The sequence below is a fragment of the Lycorma delicatula genome, chromosome 6 (genome assembly GCF_047948215.1).
Source record: "Lycorma delicatula isolate Av1 chromosome 6, ASM4794821v1, whole genome shotgun sequence".
Lineage (NCBI taxonomy): Eukaryota > Metazoa > Arthropoda > Insecta > Hemiptera > Fulgoridae > Lycorma > Lycorma delicatula.
The window spans coordinates 3126953-3147318 of NC_134460.1; the positions used below are offsets into that span (position 1 = coordinate 3126953).

The 20366-nt window shown below is 30.6% G+C and overlaps 1 protein-coding gene across 3 annotated transcripts in view; it reads left to right on the forward strand.

Moving 5' to 3' along the window:
- Dbp21E2 (putative ATP-dependent RNA helicase Dbp21E2) overlaps positions 1-20366 on the forward strand; it is a 55092-nt gene continuing 34726 nt past the window's right edge. The window contains exons 1-3 of one of the 3 annotated variants that reach the window (XM_075369138.1): positions 1-381; positions 8411-8539; positions 17383-17538. In XM_075369138.1, the coding sequence (XP_075225253.1) occupies positions 379-381; positions 8411-8539; positions 17383-17538 (288 nt within the window). In that variant the 5' untranslated portion in view covers positions 1-378. Of the gene's footprint in view, positions 382-437; positions 926-8410; positions 8540-17382; positions 17539-20366 lie in introns of those variants that run through there. The other 2 variants (XM_075369139.1, XM_075369137.1) reach the window with 2 other exon arrangements.

The following is a 20366-nucleotide window of genomic DNA, read 5'->3' on the forward strand; positions in this document are numbered from 1 at the left end:
ATTGTTTTGATGTGGCTATTTAATAACTGTTGAAAGTCAATTTATTTGTAGGATTATTAAACTTTATGAACACAAAATATCATGTGATGTTCCCACCTCGGTAAAAGTTCTGTGATCTCCCGAGTAATTCTAAGCGAGACGGACGTTTGCTGCCCGAAGGGAAATTGAAGATGAAATTGAATCCTCGCATTGGAGTTCCTCCGAGATAGATAAATTCTTCTCCAAAGTGGGTGTTCGTCTGACAATGTTAGATCTCCATCCTGAGGATACTGGAGATATATAACTACGGCTGAAGTGCGGGTAAATCCGGGCCTTTTAACCTCACTTGATTTACAAATAATTTCCTGTTGGTAATCAGGATATGGTTCTAAAGTATTAATGGTAGGTTCCGAATAATGCTTCACTAATATAATCATTCAACTTCCGAATAATTTATTAGTTATATCTAAAATCCTTTGAAATTCCAACGTTTAAAAAAATGTTTTTCTTATTTTCTTTCACAGACTCGTGCTACAACGAGTAAGTACAAAGCTTTTGATGCCTCTATACTTAGAAATTATAAGAAACGACATTCAAGAATTTATTTTTTCAGCTAAATCAAAAACTTAAGAAAAATAAAGCGAACGAACTTGAACATTAAAACTTTCTTTGATTTCCGTCTTGATTCCTTCTCATGTTCCTTTGGTTCTCGCAAAACTTAGTTGGGGTATTATTCAGGTGTAACACTGCTTGTAATAATGTGAGGTTATGTTTTTATACGTTACATTGGATTTAGGTTAAGTTTATGTGCAATTTTTTTTCTCAAATGCTATTGACAGACATGTCTTACAATGTGTTTTCTAGAAGTGCCTCAAAGCTGTTTTTAGGAAGTCCTTTGAAGATTTCACAAACCCACAACACAATTAGGAACTTAGTGCTACGTTCAGTAAGTTATTTTGTACTGTTTTGTTATAATTTCAATTTATTGGGTTCGTATTTTCTTTAAAACATTACACTTCTTAAATGTGCATGTTGTGTTTGAATTTTGTTATATGTGCTATTTATATTTCTTGCATTTGCGTTTATATATTTAATCGTAAAAAGTTTTTGAACACACTAGATACTACTTTTAATTGCTACAGTTGAAGTATTATCGATTTGGTATATTTTAGTAATTTAGTCCATTTTATTCCAGTATTTACCCACTGGTTATTCGGAAAAAATATCCGTTTATATCAAACAGTTTTACGTGTATGTAACTTTTACGTTTTACACAGTAGAAATTAATCTTTTCGTTTGATTGTATTTTAATTACAAAAGTAGAAAATTATTAAAATTACAGTTGTCAATCCTTAAGCCATTAATTAAATAAAATAATTAATAACATGATGAAATAATAACTAATTCAAAGTTAGCACCGTTTGAAATGCTCCTCGTGTTACTTGTCATATTTTGCTACAAAAGTGTTTTCTGTTTAACCAACGAACCAAAATTTAAAAACTAAAAGTTTAATTTTCTTTATAGTTTAGCAAATTTGATCCTAGCAAGAAACTATAATTATTTAGTTTCATTTATTTTTTCACATATTAGTTTTACTTTTTTTTATAAAGAAACAGTTGAAAAAATATTAAAGTTATTAAAATGTGTTTACTATCAGTTATTGAAATATTTCTAATCGCTTAAGTATACATTTTTTAATCTTTTAAATTCATATAGTGCTGTGATTATGTTTACATTTTACTGTTCATTAATTACATTTTCATTGCTGTTATATTGTATATTTCTTTAAGACTAGATGCTATAGCTCTAACTTATTACTGTTGATTATTGACATGTTTTGTATACCTGAATATATGTTTTTATTTTCCTTTAGAAATCAGAATGATTAGATTTTTAATGTATTTAAGTGCTTGTAAATGTTTCTGAAAGCATTTTTGAAGTTTGTCATTCCTATGTGCAAATTTTAATAATCTTTTTCTTTGAATTATATGTTTTAGACACCTACTTTTAAATAAATATAATCAGATGTGTTATTTTATTTTTATTATTGGTTTAAATGCAGTTAAGTGTTAATTTTATTTTTATGAGTGGAATGTTAAAGGAATATAACAAATTTTGTTTGGTTCTTTTAAAGTTGTGTAATGAATTTGTGTAATTATTTATGTATTTAAAATTATTCTTATACATATATATATATTTTTTTAATGTCGCCTCAATCTTATTAGCAACACCTAGTGAGTCACATGCATATAATTTTAAATTACAGAATGCTGCTCATAGCATTATGTACAATTCAGGGGTTTAACAAGTATTTAGAAGACATGTTTAATTAGAATTTGTTATTTATAATTCACATTTATATATTTTTTTTTTTTTTTGTCTTCAGTCATTTGACTGGTTTGATGCAGCTCTCCAAGATTCCCTATCTAGTGCTAGTCGTTTCATTTCAGTATACCCTCTACATCCTACATCCTCAACAATTTGTTTTACATACTCCAAACGTGGCCTGCCTACACAATTTTTCCCTTCTACCTGTCCTTCCGATATTAAAGCGACTATTCCAGGATGCCTTAGTATGTGGCCTATAAGTCTGTCTCTTCTTTTAACTATATTTTTCCAAATGCTTCTTTCTTCATCTATTTTCCGCAATACCTCTTCATTTGTCACTTTATCCACCCATCTGATTTTTAACATTCTCCTATAGCACCACATTTCAAAAGCTTCTAATCTTTTCTTCTCAGATACTCCGATTGTCCAAGTTTCACTTCCATATAAAGCGACACTCCAAACATACACTTTCAAAAATCTTTTCCTGAGATTTAAATTAATTTTTGATGTAAACAAATTATATTTCTTACTGAAGGCTCGTTTAGCTTGTGCCATTCAGCATTTTATATCGCTCCTGCTTCGTCCATCTTTATTAATTCTACTTCCCAAATAACAAAATTCTTCTACCTCCATAATCTTTTCTCCTCCTATTTTCACATTCAGTGGTCCATCTTTGTTATTTCTACTACATTTCATTACTTTTGTTTTGTTCTTGTTTATTTTCATGCGATAGTTCTTGCGTAGGACTTCATCTATTCCGTTCATTGTTTCTTCTAAATCCTTTTTACTCTCGGCTAGAATTACTATATCATCAGCAAATCATAGCATCTTTATCTTTTCACCTTGTACTGTTACTCCGAATCTAAATTGTTCTTTAACATCATTAACTGCTAGTTCCATGTAAAGATTAAAAAGTAACGGAGATAGAGAACAGCCTTGTCGGACTCCCTTTCTTATTAGGGCTTCTTTCTTATGTTCTTCAATTGTTATTGTTGCTGTTGGGTTCCTGTACATGTTAGCAATTGTTCTTCTGTTTCTGTATTTGAACCCTAATTTTTTTAAAATGCTGAACATTTTATTCCAATCTACATTATCGAAAGCCTTTTCTAGGTCTATAAACGCTAAGTATGTTGGTTTGTTTTTCTTTAATCTTCTACTATTAATCTGAGGCCTAAAATTGCTTCCCTTGTCCCTATACTTTTCCTGAAACCAAATTGGTCTTCTCCTAACACTTCGTCCACTCTCCTTTCAATTCTTCTGTATAAAATTCTAGTTAAGATTTTTGATGCATGTCTAGTTAAACTAATTGTTCTATATTCTTCACATTTATCTGCCCCTGCTTTCTTTGGTATCATAACTATAACACTTTTTTTGAAGTCTGACGGAAATTCCCCTTTTTCATAAATATTACACACCAGTTTGTATAATCTATCAATCGCTTCCTCACCTGCACTGCACAGTAATTCTACAGGTATTCCGTCTATTCCAGGAGCCTTTCTGCCATTTAAATCTTTTAATGCTCTCTTAAATTCAGATCTCAGTATTGTTTCTCCCATTTCATCCTCCTCAACTTCCTCTTCTTCCTCTATAAAACCATTTTCTAATTCATTTCCTCCGTATAACTCTTCAATATATTCCACCCATATATCGACTTTACCTTTCGTATTATATATTGGTGTACCATCTTTGTTTAACACATTATTAGATTTTAATTTATGTACCCCAAAATTTTCCTTAACTTTCCTGTATGCTCCGTCTATTTTACCAATGTTCATTTCTCTTTCCACTTCTGAACACTTTTCTTTAATCCACTCTTCTTTCGCCAGTTTGCACTTCCTTTTTATAGCATTTCTTAATTGCCGATAGTTCCTTTTACTTTCTTCATTATTAGCATTCTTATATTTTCTACGTTCATCCATCAGCTGCAATATATCGTCTGAAACCCAAGGTTTTCTACCAGTTCTCTTTATTCCGCCTAAGTTTGCTTCTGCTGATTTAAGAATTTCCTTTTTAACATTCTCCCATTCTTCTTCTACATTTTCTACCTTATCTTTTTTACTCAGACCTCTTGCGATGTCCTCCTCAAAAATCTTCTTTACCTCCTCTTCCTCAAGCTTCTCTAAATTCCACCGATTCAGCTGACAACTTTTCTTCAGGTTTTTAAACCCCAATCTACATTTCATTATCACCAAATTATGGTCGCTATCAATGTCTGCTCCAGGGTAAGTTTTGCAGTCAACGAGTTGATTTCTAAATCTTTGCTTAACCATGATATAATCTATCTGATACCTTGCAGTATTGCCTGGCTTTTTCCAAGTGTATATTCTTCTATTATGATTTTTAAATTGGGTGTTGGCAATTACTAAATTATACTTCGTGCAAAACTCTATAAGTCAGTCCCCTCTTTCATTCCTTCTGCCCAGCCCGTATTCACCCACTATATTTCCTTCCTTGCCTTTTCCAATGCTTGCATTCCAATCTCCAACTATTATTAAATTTTCATCTCCTTTTACGTGTTTAATTGCTTCATTAATCTCTTCGTATACACACTCTACCTCATCATCATCATGGGCGCTTGTCAGCATATAAACGTTAACAATCGTTGTCGGTTTAGGTTTTGATTTTATCCTTATTACAATGATTCTATCGCTATGCGTTTTGAAATACTCCACTCTCCTCCCTATCTTCTTGTTCATCACGAAACCTACTCCTGCCTGCCCATTATTCGACGCTGAGTTAATTACTCTAAAATCACCTGACCAAAAGTCGCCTTCCTCTTCCCACTGAACCTCACTAATTCCTACTATATCCACATTTGTCCTACCCATTTCCCTTTTTAAATTTTCTAGCCTACCAACCTTTTTCAAGCTTCTAACATTCCACGCTCCGACTCGTAGAATGTTATTTTTTAATTTTCTGGTGACCCCTTCCTTAGTAGTCCCCACCCGGAGATCCGAACGGGGGACTATTTTACCTCCGGAATATTTTACCAAGGAAGGCGCCTCCATTATTGCTATGTGAAAATGCAGAGAGCCACATTTTCTTGGAAAAAAAGCAGCTGTAGTTTTCCATTGCTTTCAGCTGCGCAGTACTCAGAGGACTGAGTGATGTTGATGTTGATACGGCCGTTGTCATTGTGACTCACGCCCCTAACAACTACTGAAAGAGCTGCTGCCCTCTTTCAGGAATCATTTGTTAGTCTGGCTCTCAACAGATACCTCTCCGATATGATTGCACCTTCGGTCCAGCTACTCTGTATCCCTGAGCACTCAAGCCCCCTCACCAACGGCAAGGTCTCATGATTCATAGAGGAGGCATTTATATATACTGCTTAAAATTAAGATAATTCATTTTTCTCACAATTTGTCAGATTAAGTAGTTTTCTAGATATTGAGGCATCTTGTGTTTCATTCTTTCTGTTTGGTAGTGTGGCCTTTTTCTTTTTTTTTGTCTTCAGTCATTTGACTGGTTTGATGCAGCTCTCCAAGATTCCCTATCTAGTGCTAGTCTTTTCATTTTGGCATACCCCCTACATCCTACATCCCTAACAATTTGTTTTACATATTCCAAACGTGGCCTGCTTACGCAATTTTTTCCTTCTACCTGTCCTTCCAATATTAAAGCGACTATTCCAGGATGCCTTAGCATGTGGCCCATACGTCTGTCTCTTCTTTTAGCTATATTTTTCCAAATGCTTCTTTTTTCATCTATTTGCCGTTAACACCTCTTCATTTGTCACTTTATCCACCCATCTGATTTTTAACATTCTCCTGTAGCACCACATTTCAAAAGCTTCTAATCTTTTCTTCTCAGATACTCCGATCATCCAAGTTTCACTTCCATATAAAGCGACACTCCAAACATATACTTTCAAAAATCTTTTCCTGACCTTTAAATTAATTTTTGATGTAAACAAATTATATTTTTTATTGAAGGCTCGTTTAGCTTGTGCTATTCGGCATTTTATATCGCTCCTGCTTCGTCCATCTTTAGTAATTCTACTTCCCAAATAACAAAATTCTTCTACCTCCATAATCTTTTCTCCTCCTATTTTCACATTCAGCGGTCCATCTTTGTTATTTCTACTACATTTCATTACTTTTGTTTTGTAATCGTAGCATCTTTATCTTTTCACCTTGTACTGTTACTCCGAATCTAAATTGTTCTTTAACATCATTAACTGTTAGTTCCATGTAAAGATTAAAAAGTAACGGAGATAGGGAACATCCTTGTCAGACTCCCTTTCTTATTACGGCTTCTTTCTTATGTTGTTCAATTGTTACTGTTGCTGTTTGGTTCCTGTACATGTTAGCAATTGTTCTGCTATCTCTGTATTTGAACCCTAATTTTTTTAAAATGCTGAACATTGTGGCCAGTCTGTAATAATATGATTTAGTGATTCATAATCCTTGCAATATTCATATAGATTTCACTCCTTTTTCAATATGAGATGTACATGGCTGAAGTTATAGTTATTCTCAGTTGAGTTGTGATGACTTGTTTTCTGGGAAATGAGCATGCAGGATTTTTATCATAATATTTAAATTTATTTTTATATTTAATATTACTTATAATAAATAAAATCAAAAACAGTCTTCATAAGGCAACATTATTATCTGTTAATGAAGTTAACAAAGAAAGGTAATTTTTTAGGGTACAAATTTGAAAGTTATAGAAACCATATTAAAAGTTTGTAATGGAAACAATGAATACAAACATTAGCATACAAACAAAAATATTTAATCATTAAATTCAAATGGGATACAAACTTTGTATAAAAATTTTGTGAAATATATAAGATTAAATATCACCATTGAAATTACATATACAGATAAAACTATCAGATGTTTTAAGCCTAATAGTGAACATTTCAGGGCTTTAAATTTTTTTAAAATTATTTCTATGTGTACGTTGCAATCTGTTCAACTAGTGAACAATAAGCAACCTCCTTCCCATGGACAAATGAGGTGGAGATGATATGTATGCCATGTAAATAAGGTGTAGTTTTGTACAGACTCAGGCCAACCATACATGAGATTTTTGGTCAGTTTAATCCCAACCATCAAATTACACCAGTATCCATTGTCTAGAATTTAAATTTGTATAAAAGTAACTAACTCTTACTAGAATTTGAACCTCAGAACCTTTGACTATGAAAATCAGGTGTTAAAGAGTAATTTATGATGACGAATTTACATCTAGACCAACCAAGTGGGGTTTATTCAAAAAAGTTAGTACAGAAAATTTTTTTCCAAAAACGTTTATGCAGAAAATTTTAATATGGTAGAGCTTTTATTGAAAAATAAATTAATCTCAAACCATGAAAATAATTTAGTTATAATAGAAATTTATAACAATAAAACGAATTACTGTATTTAGACAAATTTTATTTATGTGTTTAACTGTAAAAATAAAAATAAATTTATGAACCACCAAATTAAATTTTAAAATAATGACATACTTAGGTTGACATCACCGATTGCACAAACTGTGTAAAGTAGTATTTGAATACAACCTTCACTGCATCGATTTAAAAAAAATTGAAACAGTTTTTAATTATTTTTCTTTCATGATGATTAGTGGTGTAATTATTTAAAACTATAAATCTTTAAAATTACTTAAGTTGATCAAAAAAATAGGTGATGTTTACATACATTAAATATTAAAGTAAGCAAGGAGTTGGCATCCGTGGTGCGATTGGTAGCGTCTCAACCTTTCATCCAGAGGTCTCAGGTTCGAATCCCGGTCAGGCATGACATTTTCACATGCCACTTGTCATTCATCTCATCCTCTTAAGCGGTATCTAACAGTGATCCCAGAGGTTAACGAAAAAACATTTAAGTAAGTTATTTCAAATGCCATATATCCAAAATTTAATTTGGTTTGTTGTTTCATAATTTTGGAGTTTTATTTCTTAATTATTTGATAGTAGGATTGTTTATTTATTCATAATAGTGTACAATAATATTTTGTGTATTTGTAAGTTTAAAATGTATGATGGTGAGGTTATCACTACTGTGTGAAGTTAGATATGTAATAAAATCTTATTTAATTTAGGCAGTTATGTTAATAAGTATATGATTATATTTGTGTCATGTTTTAGGTTCTGTGTAATAAATCTGAAGAGAAAATATTTGATGTTTTATACAGTGATAAATCACCAGACATACCTCAAGAAGATATAGTTTTACCTGAACCTAAAGTTGTAAAACAACAAACTACTTTTATTAAGGTAAGCAGTCAAGGTTTAAAAGTATTTTTTTTAAATTCCAAATGAAAAATATTTGTAAATGTTTCTAGTTTTTACGTACGCGATTACAATAGTTGCTTTTAATTTAAATACATTGATTTATTAATAATTATTAACCTGTGATTGAAGGTTTTACAATAAATAATAATTCAATAAAAAAAATGTTTAATGTAATAATAAATATAAGTATATAAAAAAATATATGTAATTTAATAGGCATACAAGAAGGTAATGTGGTCACATCAGATTTTTTGTTAATTGAAAAAAAGTATAAAAAAGAATTATTTTTCATTTGACGTTGCTTATAAATTACTGGATATATGCACTCTTTTTCTTTTTTCTTTTTTTTCTGTATAGCTTCTGGAACCACCGTGAGGTATTACTTCAGAGGATGAATGAGTATGATGTATGAATGTAAATGAAGTGACCAACCTGGTGGGTTGGTCTAGTGACGAACTCATCGCAAATCAGCGGATTTCGAGTTTGAGAGTTCTAAGGTTCAAATTCTAGTAAAGGCAGTTACTTTTATACAGACATGAATACTAGATCATGGATACCAGTGTTCTTTAGTGGTTTGGTTTCAATTAATCACATGTCTGAGGAATGGTTGACATGTGACTGTACAAGACTACACTTCATTCATACATACATAACATCTTCAGTCATCCTCTGAAGTAATACTTTAAGGTGGTTCCAGAAGCTAAACAGAAAAAGAAAGATTAGCTGTATGCACTCCAATAATTGTAACTGTTAATTAAATATTATTGATTCAAATTTACTCTTTATGCGTTTGTATATATACTTTAACTTACTGTTATGATTTCTGAATAAATATTAATTATAAGATGAATGCAAAATATTTTATGAAAACTACATTTTTGAAACCCTTATCCTTGTCTTCAGTTTAAACTTATAACCAAATTAAAATTAATAATTACTAATGTTGTCCTTCATTGATGAAAAAAAATCACAACTGCTGAGTGTGTTGCAGTTTACACTAGTCAGAGATTATGATTTTTCTTATAGTAATATATTTTATGTTAAAGTTCTAGTAGGTTACAATTTGTTAAGCGAGTGGAAGAATTTTTTTCAGTTAGGTGGAATGAAGAGAATGTGAAATTGAGTGTATATTTATGTAATTGTACAGGCTGTGTAACTTACATACTTACTTCTAATCCAGTTTTCACATCTTTATGCAAATATTTTTTAATCTATTTCAGGCTCAACTAGTTCTTTTAAAGTGAATTACCTCACAATTTCTAAAAGCTTATTTCTCCTCATTGTTAGTTCCTCAAAATTTGAATGCAATAATTTTTCTTATTCATAAACAAATTCCAGTCCCATTTAATTGGTCATTGTAAAAAGTTTTGAAAGACTGATTCAGAGTTTTCTTCTGTATAGAAAACAGAAGTTCTAAATAGGGGGGGGGGGGAGCTGAGTGTATTGCAATATTAGCAAATGCTTAACAAAAAGTATTTATATATTTGGTGTTGATAGTAAGTTAGAATATAATACTTCTATTCTTAAATTGATCTTAAAGGCAACACTACAAAGCAACAGCATTATGCAGGGTGTTGCTTACTAAAAAAAAATCTGAAAAAGTGAAGTCTTTTCCTACTTCTCATGTACTAGATTGATCTGGCTTGTTTAGAAACATGATTTACAATGTATTGTGATTAGCTGTGTAGAGTAATTCTCTTTTCAGAATGCAAAAATTTTGTAATTTTATGATTTTTTCTTCTCTTTTTAAAACTTATTGTTTTGCCGAAACTTTATTTTAGTTCATTCTACTCAGTCAAATATACTACGCTTACATGTCTGATATGTAAATTCTATCTTATTATTTATTAGCATTTTATAAAAGAATGATAATTAGATACCCTGTTGTTAAACACACATACACAGAAATTCAATTTTAACAATTAGTGTATCAGATTCTTTACTATCTTTGCATTTTAAAAGCATTTATAAGAAAGAAAAAAGCAGCAAAAAATGAGTAGTATTTAAAAATTAAGATTTATTAATTAGTCAGGTGTGATAGACATGTTTTGATGAAATACATATTTTTGTATTCAGATATTAACATATATGACTAATAACCAATAAAAATAATTTTTCAAAAGTTAAATACTAAAAAATAAAATTAACAAATCCTCCTTCCTTGAAACTTCCTTTATTTGGAATAATAAGACTAACTACTGAGGGTGTTGAATCTGCCCTTTTTTGAAAGTAGCTGTGTAAAAACATGAAATTTTGGTTAGAGCTGTCTAGCCCTAAATTTTTATGTCAGTATTTTGTTTTTTAGTGTCCTTTAAAATATTAATATCTAAATTTTAAATTTATCCTCTATGAATCATGAGACCTTGCCGTTGGTGAGGGGGCTTAAGTGCTCAGTGATACAGAGTAGCTGGACCGAAGGTGCAACCATATCGGAGAGGTATCTGTTGAGAGCCAGACTAAGGAATGATTCTTGAAAGAAGGCAGCAGCTCTTTCAGTAGTTGTAAGTCAGGACGACTTAAACGGCCATATCAACAGCACTCAGTCCTCTGAGTACTGCGCAGCTGAAAGCAATGGAAAACTACAGCTGCTTTTTTTCCAAGAAAATGTAGCTCTCTGCATTTTCATATAGCAATGATGGAGGCACCTTCCTTGGTAAAATATTCCGGAGGTAAACCCCGTTCGGATCTCCGGGTGGGGACTACTAAGGAAGGGGTCACCAGAAAATTAAAAAATAACGTTCTACGAGTCGGAGCGTGGAATGTTAGAAGTTTAAAAAAGATTGGTAGGTTAGAAAATTTAAAGAGGGAAATGGATAGGATAAATGTGGATGTAGTAGGAATTAGTGAGGTTCGGTGGGAAGAGGAAGGCGACTTTTGGTCAGGTGATTTTTGAATAATTAACTCAGCTTCAAATAATAGGCAGGCAGGAGTAGGATTCGTAATGAACAAGAAGATAGGGAAGAGAGTAGAGTATTTCAAAATGCATAGCGATAGAATCATTGTAATAAGGATAAAATCAAAACCTAAACCGACAACGATTGTTAACGTTTATATGCCTACAAGCGCCCATGATGATGATGATGAGGTAGAGTGTATATACGAAGAGATTGATGAAGCAATTAAACACGTAAAAGGAGATGAAAATTTAATAATAGTTGGAGATTGGAATGCAAGCATTGGAAAAGGCAAGGAAGGAAATATAGTGGGTGAATACGGGCTGGGCAAAAGGAATGAAAGAGGGGACCGACTTATAGAGTTTTGCATGAAGTATAATTTAGTAATTGGCAACACTCAATTTAAAAATCATAATAGAAGAATATACACTTGGAAAAAGCATGGCGATACTTCAAGATATCAGATAGATTATATCATGGTTAAGCAAAGATTTAGAAATCAACTCGTTGATAGCATTAAAAAATTTGAATGGCAGAAAGGCTCATGGAATAGACAGAATACCCGCAGAATTACTGTGTAGTGCAGGTGAGGAAGTTTTAGATAAATTATACAAACTGGTGTGTAATATTTATGAAAAAGGGAAAGTTCCGTCAAACTTCAAAAAGAGTGTTATAGTCATGATACCAAAGAAAGCAGGAGAAAATAAATATGAAGAATACATAACAACTAGTTTAACTAGTGAAGCATCAAAAATCTAAACTAGAATTCTGTACAGAGAAATTGAGAGGACAGTGGAAGGTTAGAAGAAGACCAATTTGGTTTCAGGAAAAGTGTAGGGACAGGGGAAGCAATTTTAAGATTATTAGTAAATTTGAAGATTAATAGTAGAAGGAAGATTAAAGAAAAACAAGCCAACATACTTGTCATTTATAGATCTAGAAAAGGCATTCGATAACGTAGACTGGAATTAAATGTTCAACATTTAAAAAAAAATTAGGGTTCAAATACAGAGATAGAAGAACAATTGCTAACATTTACAGGAACCAAACAGCAACAGTAATAATTGAAGAACATAAGAAAGGGAGTCTGACAAGGATGTTCCCTATCCCTGTTGATTTTTAATCTTTACATGAAACTAGCAGTTAATGATGTTAGAGAACAATTTAGATTCGGAGTAACAATACAAGGTGAAAATATAAAGATGCTACGATTTGCTGATGATATAGTAATTCTAGCTGAGAGTAAAAAGGATTTAGAAGAAACAATGAACGGCATAGATGTACGCAAGAACTATCGCGTGAAAATAAACAAGAACAAAACAAAAGTAATGAAATGTAGTAGAAATAGCAAAGATGGACCACTGAATGTGAAAATAGGAGGAGAAAAGATTATGGAGGAAGAAGAATTTTGTTATTTGGGAAGTAGAATTACTAAAGATGGACGAAGCAGGAGCGATATAAAATGCCGAATAGCCCAAGTGAAACGAGCCTTCGGTCAGAAATATAATTTGTTTACATCAAAAATTAATTTAAAGGTCAGGAAAAGATTTTTGAAAGTATATGTTTGGAGTGTCGCTTTATATGGAAGTGAAACTTGGATGATCGGAGTATCTGAGAAGAAAAGATTAGAAGCTTTTGAAATGTGGTGCTACAGGAGAATGTTAAAAATCAGATGGGTGGATAAAGTGACAAATGAAGAGGTGTTAACGGCAAATAGATGAAAAAAGAAGCATTTGGAAAAATATAGCTAAACGAAGAGACAGACGTATGGGCCACATGCTAAGGCATCCTGGAATAGTCGCTTTAATATTGGAAGGACAGGTAGAAGGAAAAATTTGCGTAAGCAGGCCACGTTTGGAATATGTAAAACAAATTGTTAGGGATGTAGGATGTAGGGGGTATGCCAAAATGAAAAGACTAGCACTAGATAGGGAATCTTAGAGAGCTGCATCAAACCAGTCAAATGACTGAAGACAAAAAAAAAAGAAAAAAATGTTCCATTTAAATTTTTTAATTGCTTTCCCGGGTGTTTGGGCTTTGGTGATTTCAGACCAAAAAATAGATAATTTTAAGGTAGCAATATTTGCTAAATTTCATTCCTCTGTATTTAACTGTTAACTGTTAGAAAGTTATTTAAGAGTTGTCATACCTTTGTAAACTCTCTCTACATATACTTTTAATATCAGCATCATCAGTCCTCTTAAAAAGCACTTGAATACACACATTTGAATTTATTGTTGTAGTTAAGTATAATTTGTAAATTTTTACAAAATTGTTCATAAATTATTTGTCTTTAAGATGTAAAAAGCAAGAACATCATAATTAAGATGTGTTTGTGCTTGAGAAGAAATGCAGGAAATATCAGTAACATGAATCTTTAAAAATTCTATACTGTTTGACCAATTATAAATTCATAATTCATGTGTATGACACATAATTATATTTCTGGGTTTTATAAGAAATCCAAATCATTTTCTTTATATTCATGAAATGTTGGATGAATTTTAATGAATTAAATCTGAATTATAAACTATTTTTGAATTACAAAGTGCAAAGAAAAAATGTGACTTTTCACAGATGTAAAATAATTCATCGTTTCATCATATTCAAAATGAAGTTTATGAGGCACAGACGTTAAATGAGATTAATATTTTCTTTCAATAGCTGTGTTTAGATTGAGGAAAATAGAAAGTTATGGTTTAGAAATTATAACAATGGTATACACTTTTTAGCAAGAATGTAATTTAAAGTATGTAAAAAAACTGGGTCCAGGGAAGATGGTCTTAATAAAAATTACATTACATTGAAGTAGGGTAACATCACAGTCTACTCATATTGCATCTAGCTTGATGCAAGTGTCAAGTTTGTTAAACATGCTACATTTAAAGGAAGCAACTTTTAATATATTTTTATACAGATTATTATTTTTTTAAATAGTCAATACAATTTGTACAATACCTTAGTATTTGATGTTTTGTTTTTACCATACTTAAGTTAAGGACTACCTCAATAAAAAAAAAGAAGTTACCATCCAATAAAATTAATTTCTTTACCACAGTTTATTTTAATGTTGTATTATTCTTTTACGTAGGTCTCAGTTGGTTCAAGTTATTGACATTCTAACATACACACATACAGGATATGATAAAAAAATAAAACTTTAATTCTTTACACTATATCATTTTAACTGAGTATCTTTTTCCTGTACTATGGTCATTGTATATAATGTAATCAATATTTTCATCCATATTAGACACAGTTCAAATTTAACAGCCGCGTAATTAGAATATATTTTTTTATAAGTGGCAGTTTATTTTGTTTGAAAATGACAGAACAAAAGATTGTATTAAATTATGAATTAAAAATGGAATAAAGTGCAGTGAAGTGATGAAGGTGTTAGAGAAGGCGTTTTGGAGAGAATGTTATGTCGACACCAAGGATTTATGAGTAGTACAAACAGTTTCAAGAAGACCATGAAGAAATACTGAAGACAACAAAAGAGTTGGATTATCTATCATATCAACAACCAGTGAAACTGGATGTGATTAATAATTAAAGAACTTGCTGAAGAGGTGAGGAACTTTTATGGTTCATATGAAACAATTTTGGGTTATAAACTGAGTATCAGCAAAATTTGTTTCAAAACTGTTTCATTACAATGGAAGCTCCCTAAAGAACCAAACAAACAAAAAGTATGCTAAGTTCAGTCAAATGGTAAGCTTCTACTTACTGTTTTTTTTTTGTGTTGTCAATTATAAATTTTTATATATATTTATATAAATTTATTACTTTTCAACATACTGTCTTCTGGAAATAATGAAGAAGGGCCTTTAAATGGTGAAACAATTCCAAAACATTTTTTTTTATGTATGTTTATTGGATATGAGTTGGTGATGGATTTACATATGATGTTTTTCTAATGTTTACAAATCTTTGCCCCTGAACATAAAAATGTGACTCGGAAAATATAAGTTTTCTAGTCTTCTTTGCTTCAGTTAGCATGTGCTTTGGCACACATGGCCCACAATAGTCTTTTTTTTTGCACATTGCTAGTTAAAGCTGACTTTTTACTGCAAATACCACATGAGTATTTGCCATAAAAGAACTTTATACTTGTCTTACCTATTGTACTACTGTTAATGCAAGACTAGTTATTAAAAATGTTAAGACTAGCAGTCATGCTAACCTGTATTACTTTAAATTCTGTTTTAAATGTATTTCACTGATTACTATTTATTATTATTGTTATGGTTGTGATTATTATGATTGTTTACTGTTGCCCTTATTCTAATTATTATTGTGAGTTATTTATTATTTTCGCTTATTATTATTTTTATTACTATTGTCATTATTACTAATTTGTCTTTGTTTTACTTATGTTCTTTAACTAATAAATTGTAATTATATAAACATTTTAAATTGTCAGCCTCTCAATATCCTGATCGAGCAGCAAATACAAGACTATATATATATATATATATATATATATATATATATATATATATATATATATATAAGATTCTGAAGGAAAGGGTTGTGACAACTTATAATAAATTCTCAAAGGGTAACGAAGTATTCCTACAAGATTTGATGCCATGCCACATTGCCAAAAAAAGTGGAAAAACTTTTCTAAAATTGAAACATTAAAGTGCTCCTGTGGCCGGCAACTCCCCAGTCTTAAATCCAATTGAAAATCTTTGTACAATAGTCAAAAATGAACCATACCACAAAAATTGACCTCATTATGGTTTCATAATGAATCTATGACAAATTGTGAACATAAAGTTATATAACGGAAGAATAAAGGGCATATTTTACTATATATTCACAAATTGTACAGGTATGATCTTTTTCTAAACAAAGTTACTTTTTATAACTAACATCTCGTGGATTAATTTGCATAAATAGTTATACATGCGCGCACGCGCACATGCACACACAAACACACATCAGCTGTAATAAAAAAAACAAGAACTTTAATTTTTATCAAGGAGAATTTACTTATTCTCCAATATTTATATTGCTCATTTCAAAGTAATCCCCAAATATGCGACACAGTAATGTGTGTCGTATGTTTCTCCCAATCCTCAAAACACTTATAGGTGACTTTGTGACTTTTTTCTTTATTTTATCTGTTGTCATAATAATAAATGTTGACAACTTATAATAAATTCCCAAAGGGCAACGAAGTATTCCTACAAGATTTTATGCTTTGCTGTAGTAGTTTTTCTTTCACAGCCACACTTACCTTTCCATTGAGATGAAAAGGAACAAGTTTCTTTAAATTGTTTTAAAATAGCATTCACTGTCCCTAGTCCTACACCACACTCAGAAGCTATTTATTGTGTCATACTTTTATGATCAGAAAGAGAAACAATTTTCAAACGCATTCTTGAATTATGTCCATTATTATATATTCAAGATACAGAACAAAAAATACAAAAATATGAATTTTGTAATGAAAAATGAAATAACATTTAAGAAAACATTACTTATTACATGAAAATTCTAAATAATCTAAGAATAATAACCCCACATTACATACAACTTAAAGAATGGTTGTGATCAAGCAATGTAGCCACAACATAGAAATAAACAAAAAATTCCTTGTGTTCAGATTAATTAGCAATATATACACACACACACACACACACACACACACACACACACACACACTTTGTAGAGTAGCTGTGCCAGCTGTAAGTTTTTTCTCACTCAGCTGCTAAGTTTAATTTTTTTATTTGTAATAGATGATATACAACACATATATTAAACAAATAAATTACATGTGACACTATCTGATATTAATAAATGTAAATCATTGCTCTCACATAATTATTAATCTTTTTATTTTTAGTAACTATGATTATGTAATAGCAGGAACATGAGTTTATTTAATAATAAATAATTATTACTTTTTTTTTACAACAGTCTCCAGAAAAAGTGATAATAAAATGCAAACGACCAGAATTTAATCATTATAAGAATCAAATGTATGATAAATTCAGTACTCTTTTACTTGCATCAAAAGGATGGAATCGCAGTAAATCAAGAGGAGATTACTTTACTATTAACATTTTCCCTGAGGTTTGTAATGTTGGTTAATTTTTTTTGACTGAAAAAGGATAATACAGGGTCTTTATAAAATAATGGTGGGATTTTGAACATGGATTAAATGAAAAAAATACTTGACAGTTGATGTTTATTTTTCAAATTTGTCACTTCAAACAGTTTTTTTACATAACTAATAAATTTCAATATGTGCACCATTAGTCTCGGCCAATGTCTGATTGTTACTCAGTTTCTGCCCCATACCTGAATTAACATATCTTCTGCTATGGTTACAATTGCTTCATTAATCCTTTCCTTTAAGTGAAGTAGAGCATGTATTTCTTTCAAATAAACAATGGTTTTTATGTACTCCCGCAAGGTATCAGGTCTGAACTCCTTGGAAGTCAGGGTATAGTTACTTACCGACTTAGCCATTGATTTCCAAATTTACCATTCAAAGCCTGGCTGACAAATGCATTAAAGTACAGGAATGCGCCATCTTGGTGGAATTGAATCCATTGTAAGTTTTCAAATTCATCCAGTTGAGGAAAGCAGTAATTGTTTAACATATCGAGATAAACATTTCCATTAATAGTTTTCTCAGCGAAGAAAAAAGGTCCAATTACAAGATTTTTCATCACACCACACCACTCATTAACTTTAGGTATGTCATGTTGTTTCTCAAAAATTACATGGGGGTTTTCAAATACCCATATTCAAGAATTCTGTCTGTTAACACACTCATTTATATTGAATGTAGCTTCATCTGTAAAAGTTTTATCGTGTAAAAACGATTAGTTTTCATTAATTTTGTGTAAAATTTCAACAGCAATATTGAAACACTTTCTTCATCAGGTTTCAATTCCTGCAGTAGCTGCATTTTGTACGGGTGTAATTTCAATGTTTTATGTGAAACTTTGTGAATTGTTGTTTTCAGAATATCTAACTTCAGACCTTGATGAGAGATGGATTTGTTAGGATTTCTGATTGCTGTTTGTCATTCAACAGTTTCGTCTGATACTCATGGTCTGCCAGTTAATTTTTCTTTTAAAATAAATCCAGTCTCTTCAAACTATTTGGCAACATTGTATATTATTTTCATGTGGTGGCTGTTTTCCATATTCACATCAAAATGCACGGTGAACTAAAATTATGGACTTTAATTTAGCCAGCCGCAAAACACACTTTGCTTTTTCTTGATCAGTGAACATAGTAACAAACTAAACACACCTCAGCATCAATACAAAAACTGGTGTTACACAAACTTTTGGATTGGAGGATATCAGGGCTACCGACATAACTTCTCAAAATTTCCCTACTGCCTTGATCTGAATTACAGAAACCCCCCCACCATTATTTTATGAAGACCCAATATTACAGACTGACCATGCCTGATTTTGTGATCTTTATTAATAATGTAAGAATTTAAATTTACATTAAAGCAAATATGTCTTTAACTTGAATTAAATGTGGATATTAATAAATTAATTTACAATAATTTAAATAATTAAATAAAAAACAATAATTATTATTGTTAATTTTTGTTTTTAAAAGATAAAAATAAAATTTTGGGGGAATTTAGGTATGTTATGTGTTTTTATTTTGTTTAATTTTATGTTGAAAATTAAGAATTTGTAAAATCTTAATAATGAAGATCTTATTGAATTTTTATCCTATTCCTTTATTCTTGTTAATAATTATCCTCACATGCTCTGGTGTGTTGTGTTTTGTAACTACATTTCAAGTAATACCTTAATACCTCAGTTTTTATAACTCATTCAATAGTTTCAGTTAAATTCATTCATATATATATATATATATATATATTTTTTTTTTTTTTTGCTCGATAATATTGCTGTATAAGCTTGAAGCTTGTGCATGGAATTTGGAAAATGTAGCATATGAAAAATGCCATGCCTGACTGGGATTCGAACCCAGGACCTCTGAATAAAAGGCCAACATGCTACCACTTGTGTTACAGAGGCTGTATTAATGAGTGCTTAAAATGAAAATGTAGAAAAAACAGGTGTAAATTTTATTTATAATATGATATTTTTCACCTTTTTTTTTAAATTTATAAACGTTTAGCAAAGGGATTTTTATTTAGTAAACTATAGTAATTTTGTTTTGTTTGGATTAAACTGTTGTGCTGTAATCTGTATGTGTGTATCACACATGTCGAGGTGTGTACCCTTTTCATATGTGTATTGTTTTCTGGGTTTTTTTAGTATTGTATGTAAATTCCTTTTCTTTTTTTTTATTGTGAACTACTGATTTTAGTATAATCTCAATTGTCATTTTACACCCAATCTATGATTTTTTTTTAACAACTCATATGATATTATTATTTACTTTTGTTTAATTTATATTTATTAACCTTTACTTTACAGCTATGTAACTATATAGGGAAAGCATGCTAATCAGGGTCAAATTTTTCATGTTGGGATAATTGCAGTTATTTATGTGTCATAATCCCTGTAACCAAAAAATACAATTTTAGCATTAAAAATTTCAGGAAGGCTGTATTGACTTATATACGAGCAGATAAGTTTTTTTACAATTTAATTCCCCTTAGATGGCTAAAATACTTTTTTCACAATGTTTTGCCTTATTGAAACCTCTATAAAGGAATGGAAAAAAATGCTTTTTTTCTTATTAATAATTCCTAATAATATTAATTACATGATTCCATTGCATTAGTATCTCACTTTGGTTATGTATTTTGGTTGACTTCTGAATATAAATCATTGATGCCATTTAATTTTAATTACTATTAATGAAAGGGGGTTGGAAATACAATTTCCATGTAATCTGTACCTCAAAAGTTTACTCAGAGTAGAATAATATTTTTGTATAATTCTTTT